This window comes from Phaethon lepturus, unplaced genomic scaffold (assembly GCF_000687285.1).
Source record: "Phaethon lepturus isolate BGI_N335 unplaced genomic scaffold, ASM68728v1 scaffold11036, whole genome shotgun sequence".
NCBI classification, from domain to species: Eukaryota; Metazoa; Chordata; class Aves; order Phaethontiformes; family Phaethontidae; genus Phaethon; species Phaethon lepturus.
Window position 1 is genome coordinate 38713 of NW_010546937.1, and position 9136 is coordinate 47848.

Genomic DNA, 9136 nt, shown 5'->3' on the forward strand with positions numbered 1-9136 from the left:
TTCTCACCGCTATGGCCCCCTCAGCCCCCAGCTGTGCCCGCTCCGTGCCCCATGGGGAGGCCTCGGGGCGAGGTTATCCTAGAATGAACGATGTTGGCGTCCCCTCCAGTGAGGGGGCCTGGACAGCATCCCTGGGGGTGCCCCAAAAAAAAGGGGGGAGCCTGGGAGGGCAACCACGGGGGAGGTCGTGCAGGTGGCAACGAGACGGGGCAGGCCTCGGCCAGGGGAGGGTGGCAGCATTTGGGTTTAGCATCATCTCCTGTCGCCATTTGCAGCTCCTCTATGATGAGCGGCGAGGCTCCCCCGGGCCTGGAAGGCAGGGTCCGGAAAACGCTGCGAAAGGTTTTCGGGTTTGAGTCCTTCAAGACTTCCCTGCAGGAAAGCGCTACCATGACTGTGGCGAGAGGTGAGGCTCAGCATCGGAAAGATGTGAAACATGTCTGGTTTTCCATCTTCTGTGGGGGTGATACTGCAGGAATTTGTATCGCTCCTGTTTTGAGGAGACACATCACCTGGAGTAGGCGGGACTGCCCATCCCTCCAAGCCCTCCTCTGCTTTGAGATCATTTCAGTGGCATAGGAGCAGGAGCGTGTGCTGCACACAAGCTCTCTGAGCACGGCTGTGCCCTCTCTGTTGTCCTTTGCATTTGTTTTGTAACCCCGGCGTTGCATCAACCAGAAAATAGAAAACCTTAAAGTACAGTCTTGCTGGTATGTCTGCTGGAGGCATCTGCCAGCATGTTTATAGTCAGATGAGGTCAAAACTGTTTACACTTTAACACATTTTCAGACTAGACCTATCCTAGCTGTAGACAATGTTAGACAGAGACGATACCAGTAGAAGTCTTGATTTCCTGGCATAGTTTATATCTGTTCTCTGAATTGTGTGGCCATTATCAGAAACATGATTTTGCTGGTGTTAACGTATCCACCAACGGCTGTTGGTTGGACAGGCAGCTCACGCGTACAGACTGCTGTCTGCTCCCCTGCCAGGTCTCACAATGTGAATCATAACAGTATCAAACTCAGCATGCAGGACAGAGTTACAGTTTTCATCTATCGCCAGCAGCTGTACAGACGTGCCATTGACAACAGTCCAGCCAAAGGCAGTGTTCCATCAGCAGGGTGTCTCTGCCTATTAACGTTGCATGCAGTGGCATCTCCCTGACTTGAAGTGGATGCTGCTTAGCGCAGTGACAGCTACTAACTGCACGATATTATCTATGTGGTTGAGATTTCTAACCCTTATTTCTTATGAGGTACCTTTCTGGGATAAGCTTTAAGAGGATGTGGTAAAGATCTGTCATGGGGCTGGTAATTGGTAACTGGAAGTCTGTGAGATGAAAGCAAGCAGCTCATCTGGAAGAGAATTAGCATGAATAACTTGTTTAACTTCTCTTTATCTTGGTTTCTGTGTATCTTGTAGTACTCATGTAAGGCTGTTTCTAAAGGTTTACAAAGCAATCAGAGATACTTTGAAGGAAACCATTGCAGGGACACAAAGTACTTCTATGCTTTTAGAACCTAAAATGAAGTGTCTTTTGTTGGTATCCCACATGGTACATGCACACATCTGCTGTTTCTCACAGATTACAAGCCATTGTGCCCACTCCGCCAGACAGAGCCCTGGGAACTCGCCACGACTCAGTAGCCTTGAGCTTTCTTCTGTTGTCTTTGCAGGCGAGAAGGATGTCTTTGTATGCATGCCCACAGGGGCAGGGAAATCCTTGTGCTACCAGCTTCCTGCAGTTCTGGCAGTGGGCATCACCATTGTCATTTCACCTCTGATTGCACTGATTCAGGTAACTGTCTCTTCTTAGCTGTCAGTGAAGCGGGTCGGGAGACACTGGAGGCACAGCTGTCTCTTGTCTTTCTGTCCGCGAGTCTCTGCTGTTGGCCCACCTCTGGATTCTCTTCTTGATTTGTCTCGGTGTGTGTTCCTTAGCCTGGTGATGGGTGAAGAGACTGCAACTTAGCTGCAGAGCAGAGTAACTCTGGTATGATACTTTGCAGTTCTCTAAAAGGAGGGTTTTCTTCTTTAATAATAGCCTAGTGGTTTTTATAACTGAGCCTTTCCCCATTTTCTGCAGTTCTCTTTTACCTCCAGTGTGCTATACAGAAGCAGCAAAGTAGAGTGATCTTTCCCCAGAAGAAAACTGCCATTTTACATATAAAGTAATAACTCTGGGAATGATGAAGTAGCCTTTGAAGGAATAATTTGTGCTGCATCAAAATTTCTTTTTGTTGCAGTCAGTCTTTCTGTCACAAGAAGAAGCTGGTTTAGCAGATCTGCTCCTTTAGCACTTTCATCTGTGGGATTTTTTTTTTTTCTGTATTTTGCCTTTTCTTCTGTTTTATCACCTGTTGGGAGAAACATCTTCCTATAAGAGCATCTGATTAACATTGCATGATATCTGGTGTTCTAGGCTGCTGTTTTGGTTTTTGTATTTGTTTTTTTTAACTACTTCACAGTCTTAATGTAATACATTTTAAGAATTAAGAACAGGCTTGGTGATACATCTCAGAAAGGTGTTATAAATAGTGAATTTGTTCCAAGTGAGAGGATTTCTAATTAAGCTCCAGCACAGGCAGTATGTTATCAGTGAAATGGAGGTTTAAAAAGTTACCGCTGTAAGATTTGCAGGTGAAGCAGAATGTGTCAGAGTGACAAATAGATTGAGATGGGCTCGGTGAGTCTTAGGGAGCAGAGCTGGAGTGAACCTTCAGAGGGCTTCTCATCAAGCCTGAAGATGGGGCGGTTATGCCTGAAATGATCATGATGTATTTCAGTGTAGCCAAACTTGAAGAGCTTAGTCTGTGTAGTTTATTATAGGGAAGGCTGAGAGTTGACTTTGTGAACAGAAAGCAGGATATTAAATCAATCACTGAAACCAGTTATCAAGTGAAATACTGAGATATCCATTTTTCAGGACTATTCATATCTTCTAAAATGTTATGTGCTAGTCAAGGGCAAGTGAACAGCTCAGTGGACGGATAGGGAGGTGAATTTGTATGCCCAGGGTTCGTCTGGATGTGATGCCATGTATTCTTCTCAGTTTTCATGGCATGATTCTCATCCAGACTTGGTTCTGTTGTGGTGGTGACTTGCACGATTCTTTATTTCATCCTATCTCAGCTGTGTTTATAACACCCTTTAGCTATTTTGGAATGAAATGCACCCTGTTATTGTAGGGTGGTGGTATTCATTTTCCATCTGTGACAACTTGATAGTGTAAAACCTGAGATGCGTTGGTGGCTTGTTTCAGCTCACTGTGGCTTAGATGAGTTATTTTGCACAGACCCCTGCTGGTGCTCCCTAGTAGGAAAAAGACTGTCTTAAAGTGAATGGATGCACAAAAATGCAGTTGGATGTTACAGCTGGACAGATATGCTCGCAGCTGAAGATAAAGGCATCTAGAGGTGAAGTTGTAAATACCCAGACTGTAGGTCTATGCTGTCCTGAGACTCAATCCTAGAGGTAGAAGTTGTGGCCTCACCTGGATCTCCCTAGTAGTCTTTCTTGGTGATGGTGACTTTCTTTATAGCCATTTGCTTTTCATTTAATTTTAATTTTGTATTTACTCTAGGATCAAGTGGATCACTTGCTGGCTTTGAAGATTAAAGCCTGCTCACTGAACTCCAAGCTTTCTGCCCAGGAAAAGAAGACCATCCTGGCTGACTTAGCAAGTGATAAGCCCGAAGTCAAGCTCCTGTACATCACCCCAGAGATGGCAGCCGCCTCTTCCTTTCAACCTACGCTAAACTCTCTGCTGTCCCGAAACCTTTTGTCCTACCTGGTAATCGATGAAGCACACTGCGTCTCCCAATGGGGACACGATTTCCGACCTGACTACCTACGGCTGGGCATCTTGCGCACTCGCATACCCAGTACACCATGTGTTGCCTTGACTGCCACTGCCACCAAGCAGGTCCAGGAGGACATTGTGTCAGCGCTTAAGCTAAAGCAGCCACTTTCCACATTTAAGACTCCTTGCTTCAGATCTAATTTGTTCTATGATGTGCAGTTCAAAGAGCTCTTGACTGATCCATATGCCAACTTGAAGGATTTCTGTCTGAAGGCACTTGAAGTGAAGAACACCACGGGGGTAAGTTTTACATTTGGGGAAGAAGGCTAAACTGAACAAAATCTACCTTAATGGTCACTGACCTTCCAGTGGTTGATATGGACCCGACAGGTCTGTGGCAGGGATGGAGGAGTCCCTGGAAAAGAAAATGCTGACATATATTTTTTAGTTCCTCTAAAGACGAACCTTTCAGAGGTGTCCTCAGAAAGGGGTTGGTCTAAAAAAAATGGATTAGGAATATGCAACTAGCATTTCTGTCTTGCTTTGTCATGTCCCAGGCAATCATTGTATGATTGATTGTATTCTACTCTTCCAGTGTGCTGAGGATGAACAGACGCATTTGAAGTGTTGTATTGAATTTCCAGCTCGAACGCTAATTCCTAAAATAACTCTCAGCAACTCAGTTATAGCCTCTGCACCTGAATTTATTTGTATGGCACAGGGAGACTGCTTCTTGCCTTGTGTCCACTGAGGGAGGACTGGAGGACCATGTTTGGTCAATGTTGGGCCTTGTAGGACTTGTAAGGAAACTGTCTTTATGTCTGACTTACTTCTGTGCTGCAACAGTATCTTTCAGTTGCTAGGGAATGGGCTTGTGAAGAGCTGAGGTTTAGGCACCCCTCCCATCTCTGCCATACTAATGACTGCAGCTTTGTTGATTGGCTTCAGACAGTGTCATGGACTTTTTCTCCCGTCTGCCCAGGTGTACTCTGGTTGTGGCATTGTGTACTGCAGGATGAGGGATGTGTGTGACCAGCTGGCTATTGAATTGAGCTACCGAGGAGTGAAAGCCAAGGCGTATCACGCAGGTATCGGAAGCTGCATCTGCATCTCTCAGTAGCTGGTAGAACTGAACTGTACACCTCTAAGGCCTGGGTTGGGGATACCTAGGAAACCACTTTCTAGGCATGGTCTGCAATGTGTCTGATGCTCAGGTATCAGGTCTGTGAGGTAAGCATGAGGCCTTCAGCAGAATGGCATTCCCTTCACTCCAGAACTGCTGGCTTTGTTGGATCTTGCATGGCCTAAATACAACAACTGCTTTCATCCCAGGAGGGATCTGAATTTTTCCTCTTTGGAATAGAAACAGCTGCTGCTGACTTCTGCTTGATCGCAGGCCAGTTTAAACAGAGGAGTGTGTACATCAATCTGTTTTAGTGAGGGGGTTGGCTTGCAGTGGGGGAATGAAGGAGGAAGAACATCTCTTGTTTCTTTTATTTTTTCTTTCTTTCTTTTGTTGTTGTTCTTTCCTTCCCTCTTGTTCCCTTCCCAGGACTCAAGGCAGCTGACAGGACTTCAGTCCAGAATGAATGGATGGAGGAGAAGATCCCTGTTATTGTTGCAACCATCAGTTTTGGAATGGGAGTAGACAAAGCAAACGTCAGGTGTGTGAGGCTGTGTTGTGCACTACCAGAGCCTGAAACCTGAGCTGTGCCAAGGGAAAGCCTCAGTCCCTCTATTACCTGATACATCTGACTAAAATGCCTGATGAACACTTGCTAAAACCCACAAAAACAGAGCTGGAGATTTTTTTTTTTATCTTGGAAGCAGCAAAAACAAACCTGGAAGGGTTTTGTAAAGAAATTAAAAACAAGGCACCAGAGCTCCTCTTTGCCAGTCATCATCAAAACCAAGAAAATTGGAGGACTGCTTTGGTTTTTTGCCACACCCTCCAGAGTTTCAAAAAGAGCCATCTCAATGCAATCACAGCTGTCCCTTTCACTTCTCTTAATGCAATAGTTGCCATTAAAAAGCAGTGGGAAGAAAATCTGCACCTAAAATAATTCATACACCCTCTACTAAAATAGTCAGAGCCAGCTTTTTTTAGAGAACTCCTTTTGCAATGCAATGGGGAAAAAAATAGCAGTTCACAAATGGCAATAACCATATAAAAATACAGCTGTAGTCCAAGGACAGAAATTTTGCACATGTTTTCAATTGCTGTTCCTCTGGGACTTCTGTCACCATAATTGCTCTGTGCTGTTAGAATTCCAGCATTGCAATATATAGCTGTGCTGAGTTAGTATTGTGAGCTGTGATCACTTAGTAGAGGGATAACTCAGGTACAGCTCATACAACACCCCACACAGACCTAATCTTTACACTAAAATCCACATAAAGCAATTGCCCTGAACACTGTGGGAGAGGGGCAGGACATCACTGAGATAGTCACATCAGTTCACGACTGTGTCATCCTTCTGCCTGTGTCACTGTGCTGACAGATAACAGGATCCCATGGCAATGACAGACTATTTGACTGCTTGATGCATATGTTGTCAAGTAAGATCAGGTCTGACAACTTCTGGAGGTGACTCTTCTGGACAAAAGGGAAAACGGAAGTGTCTCTTTTTCTGATGGAGTCTGGTCCTCTCTCTTTGCTGCTAATTCAGTTTTGCTTGAGATTATTTATCAACTCCTTCAGTAAACTTCCTGACGGGGATCAAATATGTAGGGCTCTGATGCTTCCTGCCTGGCCTGTTCCTGGAGTGTTTGTGTTTGAAGAAACATGTTTGCTTGCTTTTGTTATTTAGTCTTTTGCCACACCCATATGCATCATACCTGCCTCTGGGACATGCTGGTTTTCAAGCAGGCTGGTATTTAAAACATTGACAGCATTACTGTACTGTAAAATCCTCTCAACACAGGTATAAGCTGAATTGCTGAACACTCAGGTACAAGCAGGTTTAAAGCAGTCTGGCAGTGGTGTGTTGAAAACTTTCCTTCAGAGATTACATAAGGTTTGGTAATCATTCTGTATTCATATTTGCTGGCTAGGAAGGATGCCTTCATCTACAAGTGAGCTTGGTGAGACAGGATTTCCCATGCAGATTTTGCTGGCAAAGCAGTGTCTTTTTAGAATCAAGTATTTCAAAATGTGTTCCGTAATGTTCAAATTGTGTTCCACAAAGTAAACAGGACTTTTCTATTAATGCTGTATTTTATGGGAAAATCTCCCAAATTCCTTAAATCAATGTCCTTATTCTCAGTCTTCATAGCCGTACAATTGTATGCACATTTGGGATAGTCATGTGTGCATTCTTTTCTGTCTGTTTGGAGTGACATCCTGCTCACCTGTTGTTCAGTTGCGTTTGTTTCCTTAGAGCTCTCCTGCCTTCCTTGTCTCTCATGTGTCACGAGGACTTACAGTTCTGTATGCAAAATCCCTTGCTCTGCTAAATCCTCTGTTTATGATTTTGCTGCCCTATTTTTTACTGTTGTTGATGTCCACAAACATGTATGCAGTGATCTGAGAAACCTGCAGCTTTATGTTTCCTGTTATCACATGCAGATTTGTTGCGCATTGGAATATTGCTAAATCAATGGCTGGATATTACCAAGAGTCTGGCAGAGCTGGGAGAGATGGGAAGCCATCCTGCTGCCGCCTCTATTACTCAAGGAATGACCGGGATCAAGTCAGCTTCCTGATTAAGAAGGAGCTCTCTAACATCCAGGTAAGATCTGCAGAATAGTATCCACCTGCCTAGATATGCTGCCTTTGCTCTGAATATGCAAAGATGAAATGACTTTTTCTTGGTCTAGAGCTGTCTGTAGCCCTTTTTCAAGGCATAGCAGAATGGAGTGAAGTGGGAAGGGAAAGGGCTGCCAGACTTCGCTCCAGCTCTATTAGAGAGGCATGGGTGAAGAGTGGAGCAGAGGTAGGGTGGTGGCAGTACCTGTTTGCCGTATTGATCAGAAGGGTTGGATTTGGTCATCGTTACAGTCACTTTATCTCTTTATATTTAAATTGAAGACTATAGTTATTGTTCCCATCTACTTTCAGGAAAAAAAAGGCACCTTAAAAGAATCTGACAAAGCTGTGATGACAGCTTTTGATGCCATTGTGAACTTCTGCGAGGAGCTGGGGTGAGTGCACTTCTTTCAAACACTGTTTAATGGTGGGGAAACCATGCCTTATCCCTTCCGAGGCACTGTTATGACTGAGATCTTGCATGTCCAGGAAAAAGAAAATACTGAATGAATCATCTGATATTTTGCTGTCTGGATTGAGGAAGGTGTCCCTGAGACATCTTTCGCTCACTCCAACCTCTGAATTAACTGTGATGTTGGTCTTGGAGCTGGCCAAGTAACATGGTGATGTTAAACTGTAAGTCCTCTGGCTACGTTCTGTCTTTGATGATGGATTGACTTAGTTACATTTGCTTTTGTTTTGACTCTTTCCTCCTTCACTACATCATCTCTCTTCTAAGGATACAAACAGACAGCCTAATCAGCATGGGATGAAAGCATTTACATTTAATGTTTCTCTAAATCTCAGGGGCTCCACTCTGCAAAGTACTAGGTATCTGTGATTCTCATTGACCTTAGAAAAAGCTGATGGTGCTTAGAGTGTTTCAGAAACAGGCTCAAATTCTGAACGTGCCCAATCTAAATGCAGACTAGCAACCACAACGTGCATTGTTCAGGTTTAGTTCATGACTTGTAAGCTGTAATTGTACTAATTGCTACTCTAAGCTGGATAAGATATCAAAGCTATAATTTTGCCAGCAAGAGAGCAGTATGTGTTCACTAACTGAATGGTCAATGTGTGTCTTGCTTTCAAGTCTGCATTTTGTTTCATTTTTCACACCTGTGTCTAGGGCAACGTTTTCAATGTAATTGTAACACATGCTTCTTTTCTGATGCCTTGGTGAGCATGTTCTCTCCTTGTAGTCATGTTTTGTAAACAAATCCTGTTTTTATGGGGTTGCTCTGGGCAAGTCTTGTATGGTACAACATTGAGTAGTCCTCAGGCACTTGAAGGAGCACTTCTTTGCTCAAAGTGCAGGTAATTCTGGCAACTAGGAGGCTTCTTGCTATAAGAGTTTGATCCACTTACTTGGCTAAGCAGCTCTGCTCCTTCTGGTGTGTGTTACCAGCTCACAGAAGGAGTGGCCAGATGGCTGTTTGTGTCTGGGTTTTGTATAATCTAAGAGGCAGCTGTATGTATCTGGTTAGATGCTAACCTCAGGAAACCTTGTCCTGGTATCTATTTCTCCTTGATTCCTAAGCTGGTTATCAGTAGAGTTAGTCATGACAGTTGTTTCTTGGAAT

General features: G+C 44.2%; 1 protein-coding gene across 1 annotated transcript; it reads left to right on the top strand.

Moving 5' to 3' along the window:
* Positions 1-284: 284 nt before the first annotated feature.
* On the top strand, positions 285-7952 carry RECQL5 (RecQ protein-like 5). Its single transcript, XM_010289470.1, has 7 exons — positions 285-406; positions 1680-1801; positions 3587-4105; positions 4788-4893; positions 5358-5469; positions 7374-7536; positions 7866-7952. Exons 1-7 carry the CDS (start codon positions 286-288, stop codon positions 7950-7952), a joined length of 1230 nt encoding a protein of 409 aa, XP_010287772.1. The 5' UTR covers position 285.
* The last annotated feature ends 1184 nt before the right edge of the window (positions 7953-9136 follow it).

Excerpts from the sequence above, each read along its gene's own strand:
- RECQL5 (XM_010289470.1), top strand. The coding sequence starts at position 286 with ATGAGCGGCGAGGCTCCCCCGGGCCTGGAAGGCAGGGTCCGGAAAACG. Across the intron at positions 5,470-7,373 it reads GTAGACAAAGCAAACGTCAG|ATTTGTTGCGCATTGGAATA; the intron begins GTGTGTGAGGCT and ends TATCACATGCAG. Across the intron at positions 7,537-7,865 it reads AGGAGCTCTCTAACATCCAG|GAAAAAAAAGGCACCTTAAA; the intron begins GTAAGATCTGCA and ends ATCTACTTTCAG.